The sequence below is a fragment of the Cydia amplana genome, chromosome 23, assembly GCF_948474715.1.
Source record: "Cydia amplana chromosome 23, ilCydAmpl1.1, whole genome shotgun sequence".
Taxonomy (NCBI): Eukaryota; Metazoa; Arthropoda; class Insecta; order Lepidoptera; family Tortricidae; genus Cydia; species Cydia amplana.
In genome coordinates, this window is record NC_086091.1 from 8,006,276 (window position 1) to 8,020,073 (window position 13,798).

At 37.4% G+C, this 13,798-nt stretch overlaps 2 protein-coding genes across 2 annotated transcripts in view; one reads left to right on the plus strand and one right to left on the minus strand.

Moving 5' to 3' along the window:
* Positions 1-213: 213 nt before the first annotated feature.
* Positions 214-3,480, minus strand: LOC134658763 (macro domain-containing protein PG1779-like). Its single transcript, XM_063514404.1, has 4 exons — positions 3,093-3,480; positions 2,420-2,512; positions 1,709-1,784; positions 214-592 (listed from the first exon to the last, which is right to left on the minus strand). The coding sequence occupies exons 1-4, from the start codon at positions 3,471-3,473 to the stop codon at positions 264-266; spliced, it is 879 nt and encodes a 292-aa protein (XP_063370474.1). The 5' UTR covers positions 3,474-3,480; the 3' UTR covers positions 214-263.
* A 1,800-nt stretch (positions 3,481-5,280) lies between these two features.
* Positions 5,281-13,798, plus strand: part of LOC134658863 (neutral alpha-glucosidase AB) — a 49,571-nt gene continuing 41,053 nt past the window's right edge. Inside the window, exons 1-5 of the mRNA XM_063514533.1 lie at positions 5,281-5,482; positions 5,593-5,827; positions 6,580-6,707; positions 8,662-8,767; positions 10,233-10,313. Coding sequence (XP_063370603.1) covers positions 5,594-5,827; positions 6,580-6,707; positions 8,662-8,767; positions 10,233-10,313 — 549 coding nt within the window. The 5' untranslated portion in view covers positions 5,281-5,482; position 5,593. The remainder of the gene's footprint in view (positions 5,483-5,592; positions 5,828-6,579; positions 6,708-8,661; positions 8,768-10,232; positions 10,314-13,798) is intronic.

Genomic DNA, 13,798 nt, shown 5'->3' on the forward strand with positions numbered 1-13,798 from the left:
ACAATTTTTTTTTAAATTCCGCAGCACCTACATTCTCATCTACTTAAAGATGCAACGCACACTAACAACACACGTAAAGTATATATTTTCCACTTGTTAGTATGCGCTTTTTTAGATGTGAGCGTAAGTCCTCTAGTGAAAATTGTGCACGTTTAAAATGATTTATCTCTCAAAGAAAGAGCCAGGGATATATTTCAGCTGCTCTGCAATTTACGACATCAAAGTACGAAGTCCTGGCTTGAAATTTTCAGTATTTCTGTCCCTTATTCAGTCACACTGGCCCCATCATTATATTTCCGTTCGTACATAGGAAAATACATCTGCATCAAAGTCTCATATATATCCACATCGATCGGTAGGAAAGTGCAGAATATGATCCGGTTCATCTTCGGGTTGTCTTCTAGAAATTTTCTTGCAGTTTTCAAAGCGATGTGGGCAGCTAGGCGGTTAGGGAACCCGTAGATGCCGGTTGAGATGCAGGGGAAAGCGATGGACTTTATATCATATTCCTTTACGTAGGATAAGCATTTTTCGTAGCAGGACTGGAGGTCTGGTGCTGAGCCGTTTTGGGGGCCCACTGTGTGGATGACATCTGTGAAATGAAAAATGTTTTAACTTAAGGCAAGTTTTGGTGGATTAGGTATTTCAAGTCAGTCATTGCTATGATAACGGCGGCACTATAACCTCTAGCTGCCAAGAGGCCTATGAAAAATGAAAAGTTCTCTATTTAGAATCATTATTTTGACAAAGATCTATTTATTATGGTTTGTTTATTTTATTTTATGCTACAAAATTATACAACATTATTATTTTGACAAATAATTTTGACAAAAAGTGAATATGTCTTGGCAAATTTTACCTGTGGGCGAGACGAGAGAGATTAAAACTTAGTTTTTTTTTGGTCATTCTTATAATAATAAATACTGTAGAATGTAGATCAGGGATGTTACGGAGCTCCGTTTCCGTTTCCGTTAAGTCGGAACTTCCGTTTGGTATTACACATCCGTTTCTGTTCCGGTTCCGTTACTTTTGAAACGGAAGTTATATCGGATGTCAATGCTTAGCGCGGCAGCGGGACATGAGCGATGTACATCAAAAACAAACAGTTTTATACCAGTCATTCGCTCATAGCCCCGCTTGCCACGTGCTGCAGTAATTAGATGATCTGGTATATCCGTGTTTTTGAATTTAAAGTACCTATTCGTATGTGTTGTGTTGTGTAATGTATACCTACTGATAGTACTGACTCAGGTTCCGGTTCTGGTTCCGGTTCCGTTTTCGGTTACGATTCCGTTTCTGGTTCCGATAAACTAAATTTAAAACATCTGGTTCCGCTTTCGGTTCCGATAAAACCACATCCGTTACATCCCTGATGTAGATATCTAATAGTGTGCAACCGAGGTTTCGGCATGTAAACATGTTTCGGCCGTAGGGCCGGTTAAGGCAAAAATACTGCCAAACCTTTCGGCCGCGCCGAAACTGTAGTGTCCGACCGAAGTTTCGGCATAAAAATCATGTTTCGGCCGAAGGCTCGGTATCGGTCGAAACTAAAGTATGTAAACCCGAACCGAATTATTTGCCATAATTAGGTTTCGGTTGGACACTAGTATTTAATTATAATAATATTCGAAAAAATATACTACAGGGTAAATGTAAATCCCATGTTTAGTTACATTAAGTGGTGAAATCAACCATTTACTGCACTTACATTTAGCAGGCAAGTTATAGCCTCCAGTGACCTTGGCCTGACCGGTAGGACAGCCTCCCAGGGTGTTGCATTCTTGCTGTAAAAGTACATTTATTATTTTTTAAATAAAGTAGTTTGAAAGAGTATGCCCTACCCTATTAAAATGTCCAGGTTTCAAACAGTGGCGGATTTGCAGTCTTAGCCGCCCTAGTCCAGGCCCTGTAGTAAGCACTAGCCACCTTTTTCTCAGCACCCATCATGTACACTGCTGCCCCTAATATCTAGCCTGTGCCAGGCGTGTCTCACTCCGCGATTTCGTCGCTTTGCTACAGGTAGGTAAAAGTACATTCGTTCGGCCCCAATTTTGGGGAAAGCCATAAGCCACGCATGGCGCTGTCGCCACCTAGCGGCCATATCTGTGCTGATCGTAACAGACGCGTTTTGTTAGAGAGTGAGTCTTCTGTACTTAGTACTATTATTTATTCTGTGCCTGAACCTACTTGGCGTTAGGGCAAATCTGCCACTGGTTTCAAATGCTTCAAAACGCCAGTCACGCCACACAGAATATAGATGGGCTCTGAACTTAGAAAAATCTTTCTTGTGAAGTCTGATCTACGTTTGATCCATGCATGTGTAAAATGCAGGATGGAGGAACTAGTGTTTTTGAAAATAATGAAATTGCATGTTGATTTCAGTTTAGTTTAGAACAAAAGGATGAAAATATTCCAATACCTGTAATAATGGTCCAGCAGCCCTATGGATGGCTCCGTCAACACCGCCACCAGCTTTTAGAAGTGAATTAGCCGCATTCACTATAGCATCAACCTGAAATATAGGTAGTTCACACATTGAGTGCCAGGAATCTGTTCAGAGGATTCTCTGTTTATAGTTGCTTTCTACTACAAAGCAGGAAAATGCTGGGATCGGCTACGAGTGTAGCACTATGAAAACTTTGGTAGTGAATGTGTTGAAATATCAGTGGCTTGGCTCTTGGGAAACCTAATGGGTGTGAAGTAGCTTAATCAATTGAGTCCTAGTGATCAATATTTGCCAGCTAAAAAACAGTCTTTGGCTGTTATATTTAGAATTGAATTTTGAGTGTTATTGCTCATCCAATATTGCATGAAGTTAAAATCAAGGAGTTAAAATAAAGAGTGGTGTTTATTTGGTTTTGGAGACATTAAACATTGGTTGTATTAAATAGTGAAACTTTTGTATGAAGTATTATTATCTATTTGGCGACTGCCATCTGACCTTACAACCTTGAGAGAAAACTACTTAGGCATGGACTTATTGTGATAAGTAACGTTGAAATGATGTTTTTTTTTAGGATTTCGAGAAAATCATTAGTATGAACCAGAGTTTTATTGAGAAAATATAATCAATATACACAGAATGTACCCACTTCAAGTTTCGTAATATCCCCTTTGAAAATTGAAACCTTTCTGACGAGTTCAGTGTTCTTCTCATTGTCAATCTTGGCCCTCTTAAATAATTCCAAGTCTTCTAGATTATGTTTCTTGGACTCGAGACCCTTTTGCGTTCTAATACAGTCATCCCAAGGGGAAACATTCTCGAGAGTTACGTAGTCTGGCGAAGCGTAAAGTTTTCTTTTTTCGTCTAACTGCATGTTTAAAATCCTGGTTTTCTCGACTTTCCACTTCGCTGGCGACGTCATGTTTTTAAAGGAAGCTGAACGCTGTTGTAGAATTTGGACGAATGGTAAAACTTTACGTGATGGGATCGGAATCTTGGAAAATAAAGAGCGATATACCGGCGATAACATTCTCTTTGACAGTTAACGGGGAAAACAAAACACGTTCAGATCAACCAAGATACAACACGTAAAGAATAATGCCTAATAATAATCTCCACCAAAATTATGTACTTGTGTAAAAAATATAACTTTTCTCTTAGTTAGATTTATGTAATATCGTGAAACATTTTTAAACAATGTGGAAGCGTATCAACAGCAAACAAAAGAAATTCTTATGGTGGTATCTGAACTTACGGATTCATTTGCTGTGACGTGACATTGACAGAGAAAATCCGGTCTTTAATGATAAGTCCCTAATTTAAAAGCTAATCCTAGTAGAAAGTTAATAAAGTAATGCTTCATTGAAACGTTTAAAACTAATTTATTTATTAAATCTTAAAACTTATCAAAACGAATAATTTAAGGCTTATTCATTAAAACAGAATCTTATATGAGTTCTTTGGTATTGCCAGAAAATAAAAATTCCCCATCTGCTCGGTAAAGACGTAAAGAGATCTTAAGTCTCGCTCTAATCAAGGTGCCTAGCCAAGATGACTATCGTTCGCTCCGTAGCGAACGATATGGTACCTCTCTCTATCACTCTTCCATGGACCTAGAATATTACGGACGGACTGTCACCTAAGACAAACTGTGACACTGCAATGGCGGACGGTTTGAATGTGTGCGTGTAGACGAGTGTTACCATGTAACACAAATTCTCCCCTAATGGTGAAACAATTACTTTTAATATCGTCCTTGTTTTCAAATAAAAAAATTAGGACAGTTTTACGTTAGACAATAAAAAAGGTGTCTACGCGTGTGTACGTATCTGATTTTATAGGTCTTGAAAATGCGCAATATTGCACAATTACTTTGTGCAAACATTATTTTCAATACCTAATGATATTTAGCATCGTAATGAAATCAGTTCGTCATTTTTTTTTTAATTTATACATTTAACTTGAAACATATCTGGTTTTCAACAAAAAAAATATAATACATAACAAACAAACGTTAAGTATCGCTCCTTAGTATCGGGAAATTACCATAGCGACCTAGTTTGAAATGCATAATCAATAATTTAACCATTTACCTAAATGATCTCTTAATACATAATGAATTAATAAGAAGGGTATCAATTACCCTACTTTCGGGAAATTACCCTATTCATGTTACTGGTCACACTCCTGTTTTGCATTTTGATAATTTATAAACAACAAATTATCGTGATTTTACGTACTAATTGATAAACTTAAGTATGAAAAGTTATTCCGTGACTTTTTTTCTTTCGATCGGTACAATTCTAGCAGGATTTAGCTACGCATGCCGGCATATTTTATATTTTTCTTCGACATGTTTACTTCAATGACGTTTCGATTCGTCTGACGGCAAACTGGTGGATGTGGGCTGTCAATGTGTGTGTGTCACGCGTAAATACTTAGAAACTGGTGGATGTTGGAATCACAGTTGTGTTGTAAGCGAAACTCTGTCCGTAATATTATAGGTTCATGCACTCTTCCATATGAGTGGACAAACGACTGCATACGCCTGGCAATAAGCTACTACATGGCTTAGATTAGAACTATGGTGTTCAACCGCGGCTGCCATGGCGCCCCTCTAAAGGACATTTATTGGGCGTGGAAGATTTTGTGATCAACTGAGATTGCAAAAACGATAAGGTCACGGTGGTCGGAAACATAGTTCACAGCGGCATACGAGGCCCTTAAGTAAAACTCTTGTTTAATGAAAAGTCTAAGCTATAAATAACATAAAAAATAATTTATTTGGGACATTAATAAAAGGTTTAAAAAATAACTGAGGTTTAAAAAAATACTAGGGTGAATTTCATATCAAGCTGGCAGCACCGTACTTTACTTGTCAAACAACGAGTTTTCTCCACGTAATTCTGGCGTGCGGGGCTATCAAAAAAATATTAAATTTATTGAATTAACGACGTGTATCCGGCAATGTTCGCATTTTAAAGTATTCTGGGGTGCCCATCACAAATTCTTAAGTGCGCAGTGCAGTAAATCCGCCAGGTAAAGCTTATAATATCACGTTACAGTCCTTGAAGTCAGGTGTTGGTTGACACCGGCATTTGTGAGCGTCTAACAAATAACCACGTCAGGTTTTTGTGGTGTATTTTCAGAATGAAGACTCTTGGGCCTCTTCTGGTGTTTTCGCTGGCGATGGCCGGCTCGTTGGCCGTGGACAGGAACAACTTTAAGACGTGCGAGCAATCGGGTTTCTGCAAGCGTTTGCGGTCCTTCAAACCCGAGAAGTCTCAGTATTCGCTGAACTTGGACACCGTTATAGTCCACGGAAATGTGCTCACCGCGGAAGTCAACACTGTGGACACGGAAACTGAAAAGAGGATTATACTGGTATGATATTATGTATTATTCGTTAGACACTTTAAATTCATTAAAAGCTCGAAATTGCGTGGTGATTTTTGCCGCTTCTTAAAAGATGGAGTTTTGTTCAAAAACTACTATAAATACACTATCAGTAGTTTTGCCAACAAAATGAACACATTCCTTGACAATGTAGTACTGAATTATTCAATATATGCATATTTATTTTATGGTAATTTCCTTATTATGGAAGTCTTACATACGACATTAACATTAGATATTCACATTCAGTTTACTGTATGCCTACAGCTGATGATGATGATGATGCTTGTGATGTCAGTGTGTGTAAGAATTTCTGTGGTTATAGAAATAGGGGATTACTCAGAGCCAATCTCTGGGTAGGCTAGGTTAGTTTGTGTTTTCATTTTATTACTACCTAAGTAATTATTAGTTTTTAGTACCAAATTTTAATTGATTGCCTATATTTTATGTACTTGTGCCATACGAGTCAATTAATTACTAAATTTTTACAAAACCATATCTATTTTGGAATTTTTTTGGGCATCTCTCCAAATATCATTATCTCTGTGTTTAAACTAAACTTAACTAAATGACAACAACAATTGTGTAAGAAGATAATATTAATAACTTCTTTCCAACAGCTTAAGTTGAACGGTAGACTTTGTAAATGATAACAACTCATTTAGTCTATCACTGATTTAAACTTTCACTTAATCGCGTATCATTTAGTCTAGACGTTGATTTCCCTGTATCATCAACAGTGGAACTACGCCCTCAAACTGACGGCGCTAATCGACGGAACCTTCAGAGTGGAGTTGGATGAAGCAGACCCGCTGTACCCTCGCTACAGGACTCAGTTCGCTCTGGATGGCGAGCCTAAAGGCGACAGGTTAGTATACTATGTTGATTTCCCTGTCTCAATGGTAGAACTATGCCCTCAGTTTGATGGGACCTTCAGAGGTGAGTTGGATGAAGCAGACCCGCTGTACCCGCGCTACAGGACCCAGTTCGCTCTGGACGGGGAGCCTAAAGGCGACAGGTTAGTATACTTTGTTGATTTCCCTGTCTTAGTAGTGGAACTACGTCCTAGATATTTTATTTAATAAGGAAAACTTCTGTCTTAGGAACATTCAATAATTAAACCGTAAAATTGTCGAGCAAACTGATTAACCTTGTTTCATAACGTTATATCCCAAAATCGTCCTTATGCTGAAGGTTGTAAGTTTAAAATTCAAATAGCATTATTTCACCACGGTTTTTGATAAAAAAATTGTAACAATACTAGTGTTATCAGCTAGTTAATGGGAGTGATTTGGTTGCAGATTAATATGTCGATTTGATTTTTATTTGAAAGCCTACCTAAAGCTGCTATCTGTGAGATATGTTTTTGATATTTATGCCAATACTAATTATAGGGCTCTATAGTCTACTTGGCATATATGTAGGTTAAATATTATGTTTGATGTTTCTATTCGTCTATACGTCCGTCTGCCTGTCTGACTGTGGCTTAGACCTTTAAGTACAAACAGCAACACTCCTAACTGTACATCGGCGGACCTTATTACAAAAGGCATAAGGTCCACAGATGTACAGTTAACAGTGTGGGCGATGGTACCCACTGTTAACTGACCAGTTACAACTCGTAAATATTTTTGCAAAGACATAAATATGATAAGATAAAGATAAAAAAGGTAAAAAACAACATCGCACCCTCACCGCAACGTCCCACGCCACGCGCGCAGCTGACGCGCTCGTCGCGGGTCGCTCGCTCGCTCGACGACAGTTCGAAACTTGAAATTATTGTTTTATAACGTGAAGCTGTTTTTCGGGATAATTTTCACTTCGTCGGGAATCGGGAACATATCCTAAAAATCGGGAGAATCCCGCCAAATCCCGACCATCTGGCAACCCTAAATACTTTACAAAGCGGTAATTTTATATGGGTTTAAAATGTATAAAACTTATGTTTGGAGAACAGTAAAGTAATTCCCAGGCAGGCACACGTAAGTGACGTAAGTCCTGATCGATTCCTTTAGCTTTTACGCGGTACGGGTTTCTTAAAAATATTTGTTGTTAGAGTGTGCGGAAAGAGAAGAGTCGTGAAATGTATGGGCTCCCTTACATTCCACAACTTTTTACGCACAGACTATAGGAGCATGTTTTCGAAATATTAAAGCTGGCAATATTTCATAGCAATTTCTTATGATAGCGCACAAAATAGTGAAGTAATTCTCTGTAAATCACAACTCTGGGATGCCATACATTTTTTACATGTTACGTTGAAGTTTTGTTTACAAACACAAAATAACAACATTTGATTGAAGGATTCGAACGTAAAGTTAGCAGCAGAAGTTGCTATGCGAGCGAGGTGTTCAAAATGATCTTGACGCGACTTTATTGTTAAGAGAATAAGAGCGTGTCAAGGTATTTCTGAACAACTCGCCCGCTTAGCAACTTCTGCTGCTGACTGTACTGTTAACATGGCAGTACTATAATTGTTTATGGCGTTATCATTAGGTATCAGTGTCACTGGTTTTCATTAGTCAATCAATTATATTAGTCTAGTTATATAGTCGGTCTTACGGTAAAAATTAAAACATTGTAAAATGTGTGTGATCACTATACATAGTATAAAACAAAGTCGCTTCCCGCTGTCTGTTCCTATGTATGCTTAGATCTTTAAAACTACGCAACGGATATTGATGCGTTTTTTTTTTAATATTGAGTGATTCAAGAGGAAGGTTTATGTATAATTTGTTAACCCGTGCGAAGCCGGGGCGGGTCGCTAGTTATTTTATATTTTACCTCCCCCTAACAATATTTATAAATGATATGTATTTCAGCTTGAAACTGGTGTCGAGCCAGAAAGGTGTGGTGACGGTGGTGAACGGGCAAGGCCATAAGGTTCTAATCACGGCGGAACCCTTCAAGTTGGAGTTCCTTGACCAGGTATGGTTTTAGTATATATATGCTCAGGCAGAAAAATGTGCTATTTAAATATATTGAAAATTATGATCAGCAACAGTTTTCAAATGTTTATTGGAGTAGGTACCATTTTATTTTATTAATAATTATGGCTCTATCAGCATTAATATAGGAGAATTTCTACTTAACAATATGAATACCAAATGATCACTCTATCTACCGTCTTTCGAAAAATGGTTTCTTGGTGACGGTTACCAAACCATCATTATACGATAAGTAAATCTGTGTATCAATGCTCTGCCTACTGACCACTTTTGCAGACGACTATACTCAACGTAATGAAATTTTGCCAAAGCATCCGTCTGCAGACCGTTATCTACGAAACGAATCGGCATATTTTTCTCGGGAAATCAAAAGGACACCGAAAAAGTGACTATGTATAGTTTTTTTTTTTTGTTGCATTAGAAAAAAGGTACACAATCTTGATGTGTCTTTTTATTGAATAACACTTGAAAAATATGTAACAATTATGAATCACAAAACTTCCGTGAGACAAAGACATATTAAATATATTAGAAACGGGTCACTCACGTATTTTGACCTGATGACACTTCTCGGTACGAAGTGAAACATGTCGAGCGTTTTTCGACTTAAAATACGTGAGTGACCCGTTTCTAATATATTTAATTATGAATCATATACGATTATTTACATTTTTTTGCTGTCATAAGTAATAATTACTGATTTATAAAGCCTTTTTTTCATTAAAAGACACGCCAGGATCCCGTAGTCTTCTCTAAAGCAGGCGTGTCTCACTCCGCGATTTCGTCGCTTTGCTACAGGTAGCTAAAAGTACATCCGTTCCGCCCCAATTTTGGGGAAAGCCATAAGCCGCGCGTGGCGCTGTCGCCACCTAGCGGCCATATCTGTGCTGATCGTAACAGACGCGTTTTGTTAGAGAGTGAGTCTTCTGTACTTAGTACTATTATTTATAGTGTCTAAAGTCTAATGCTAAAAAAAAAACGAACTATAAACCCTCGCGCGTCACCGAAATCCAAAAATCCCGACAAAAATATGTGATCCGTCGTTTCCTGAAAGTATTCAATTCAATTCAATTCTTTATTTTTCAATTTAGGCATTAATATAATGCACTTATGAATGTCAAAAAAGTACAGTTGTACAGAATTCAAATTAAACATTACAAAAAATCACAACATACATTAAATACATAGCCATTAGGAATACATAACGTTATTGGTATACATTGTACTTACAAAATAAAGAATTATAAATAAAATCAATTTCAATTATTTAACAAATTAAATATTTCAATTAATCTAAAACATACATTAAGTACATAGCCATTAAAAAAGCCAATTATTTAACCCTTACTTGATTTGTCACTTAAGTACATTTTCCATACATCTCTACATACAATCTAGTAGAATGTAGTCCGTAACTTTATAATTATTGTTTTTTTTTCCAACAGGCCGGCGATGTGGCGGTTGTGGTGAACGGAAACGCGCAGCTGGTGGTAGAACCGCTCAAGGTCAAGGAGGAACCTAGTGACGTGAGTAAATTTGTAAATATATTTATTTGTAAAGAAATGGGTATACATAAATGATCTTATTCTATAGTCAGTGTCTCCATTTTCAGCCTATTACAGACATACAAATTAAATAACCTTACAACTATATTTACAGAACTTATTATATCTATATTTACATTATTGCTTCATTGCGAAATGGCAAAGTGTTCCGAATTGCTGTAGTACATTTTTTCTAAACACCATCTAAATAATTTTGATTTGAATTGTGGTAAGTCCAATTCCTTCAATTCGTTAGGGAGATAGTTATAATTTTTTGTGCACATAAATACTATATTTTTATTAACAAGGGCAGAGGTTGTTCCCGGATAATGTAAGTTTAAACCATGTCTGGTATTATATCTTGAGGTTGAAGCAAAGCTACAAAATGAGATTATGTTATTTTTAACAAATAAACTCGCTTCATAAATGTAGAGTGAATGAAGTGTTAATATGTTCAATTTTTTAAAAATTGGTCTACACGAGTCAATTTGTTGAGCCCCGTAGAGTGCGCGCAAGCATTTTTTTTGGAGAAGAAATGAGTGAGAGTGTTGTCCTGTCTCGCGATTGGCAGGAATCTTGTATATGCCTATACTATTTTATTACTTTGCCAGGCCGGCAATGGACGTACAGTCAGCAGCAATAGTTGCTAAGCGGGCGAGGTGTTCAAAATGATCTTGACGCGACTTTATTGTTAAGAGAATAAGAGCGCGTCAAGGTAATTTTGAACATCTCGCCCGCTTAGCAACTTGCTGCTGACTGTATATTGACGTATATCTCAGGACTGGCCTTATTGAGTTACGGGCAATAAGAATGGGGCATGAATGGGGCCAGTACAGCGGTGTGACACCGCTGCAACGCGATTGGTTGACGAGTTCGCATCACGCGCGCGATTGGTCGCAACTAGTTGCGTTAGACTGCACGATTGGCTCGAATTCGTGAGTGACACCGCTGAACTAGTACCATTTTAGTGCCCGTAAGGCGCGTACTGAGATATACGTCAATGATTATTTCACAGTCACATTGTATGATTTGAAAAAAAAAATAAGATTCTTTCCAATCCAGCTTATTGTTATATCTATTGTTACTGCATTGTTTGTCTATTATTTGTTGTGTAAATATCTGTTATTTGCGTAATTTGGGTAGCGTACAAAAACATCATTAAACATGAGATATTTCGATTCCTGCCTTCGAATTTGGCTCCTTCGGTTTTTAATGTTATTTATTTTCGCACCTTACAGGAATATAATACGGTAAGAGTATTAATCAAACATACGATTACTTTAAGACGGGAATAAATCATTTAATCAACATGTAAAATACACTCGTGTGACATAATCGTAGACCATTATTTTCCGCTTAAAACAACGGGTTGCACTCCGGGAGTGCTGGCAGAAGTGAAAACTCAATCACTATTGCAAAATGTCTGCAGCACTATGTATAATTGAGGTTAACACCATCTAGCGTTATTTAGTCGCATTACTTGAAACCCCTAAGCACATCACTGTTAGTACTCGAGTTATATTAATACCAGTTAGAGCTAAACTCACTAGAAGGTATTTACCTAAAATTTAGGTAAATACCTATATTGATTTAGGTCCTAAATCAATAAAGAAAAACTCGATGACATTGAAGTAACAGTTTTTCGATCAGGTCACGTGTCCGTCTTACGTCTTACGGTCACGTGACACCTGTTACGAGTTTAACATTTTTTCCCCATCACAAAAACTGCACAGCGCCGCTAAAGAAGTTTTCACTTCAAAAACTTACTTTAAAAGTTAGAATAGTAGGTACTCATACTCGATTTTTACAACTTGAAAAACTATTGATATATACTGGGTCAACCAAATCTTGTCAGTAAATAGGAACAAAAAAACTATACTCATCCTTTTCTTTTGGGTGCTAGTACTAGTGAAAGACAAAGATAGTATGATTCTCTCTGTCTATGTTTGAAATCAAACAGACCTTTGACACACTATAATTGATATTGAGGCCAATTCAAACTTACACTTGTCATCAAAATTATAATTATCTGTATATTGAAAGCCATATATAAACCGTCACAGATTAAAATCTGAATACTCTTAGGGTCACTTACACCATCCCACTAACCAGGGGTTAAGCGGTTAAACCGTTAAACCAATGTCAAATTGTACTGGTAACCATGGTAATTCCAGGTTTAACCAGTTAACCCCGGGTTAGTGGAATGGTGCAAATGGCACTTATTCATGTTTAGACCTTGTGATTAGAACACACTAACCTATCTACAGTTTATACATATATGTACGTATATCGAGCAGGGATGTTGCGGATGCAGATTTTTTGACATCCGCGGATGCGGATGCGGATGCGGATATTTAAAGGCTCACATCCGCGGATGCGGATGCGGATGCGGATGTCAAGATTAGGTATTTAGAAAACGTCAAATATTACATTTTTAGCATTTTTTTATTTAAAAAAAACGTAACGTTTAGTATTTGAGCAAGAATATAGGTGCGTTATATATAATAAACAGTAACTTGGCCGACTTTTCTGGATCTAGACGATTTCGTTATAGGTAATGACGAAATTACCTAGCACTTACGCCGCCGCTAAGACGTTCCTGTACCGACTTGTTCGACATCCGCATCCGCATAAGCTCCGCATCGATTTTATGCGGATGCAGATGCGGATGTTGAAAATAATGCGGAAGTTCCGCGGTTGCGGATGCGGATGCGGATGTTCGCAACATCCCTGATATCGAGTTCAAAGACCTTTGCATGTAGCACATGTCATCTCATACATTGTGGTACACTTATCTACACGAGTACCGCTTTGTTTATTTGCACATATCATGTGTAGCCAGAAACGAAAGGATTATCTATTCAAATACTTTAATTATAATATAGTATTAATTCATTGCACGATTAGGTTGAAATTATGTTGAATAAGTTTGTTATATAACTTATTATTTTAAAATTTTGTTGACGGCAAAAATCTAGTACAACCCTAAGAGGATGGTGGCTATCATTATTCGAGATCTTTTCACCGCAATCGATTACACTATCGATTTTGTTTTTTGAAGTGAAAACTTCTTTAGTGGCGCTGTGCACTTTTTGAGGTGGGGAAAAAAATAAACTCGCGACAGGTCACGTGACCGACAGATTCGACAGATTGAAAATTCGTAAGACGGACACGTGACCTGATCGAAAAACTGTTACAATGTCATTGATTTTTCACTTCTGCCGGCACTCCCGGAGTGCAATCCGTTGTTTTGTTATTTCTGAGCCTTCATCTCACGGTTATCGAGTAAACATATTTATCCCAATACAAACGCTGTATCCGTCACGTAGCGATAAGCGAGATCGTTGACTACGAGAGTGTGTCGCGCGGTCAATGACAGCGATAACGGATAAATTTTACGTCATATTTAATTGCTGACATTGATTTTATTTTACTTACATAATTGATTTTTTAGTATGTTACAGTAC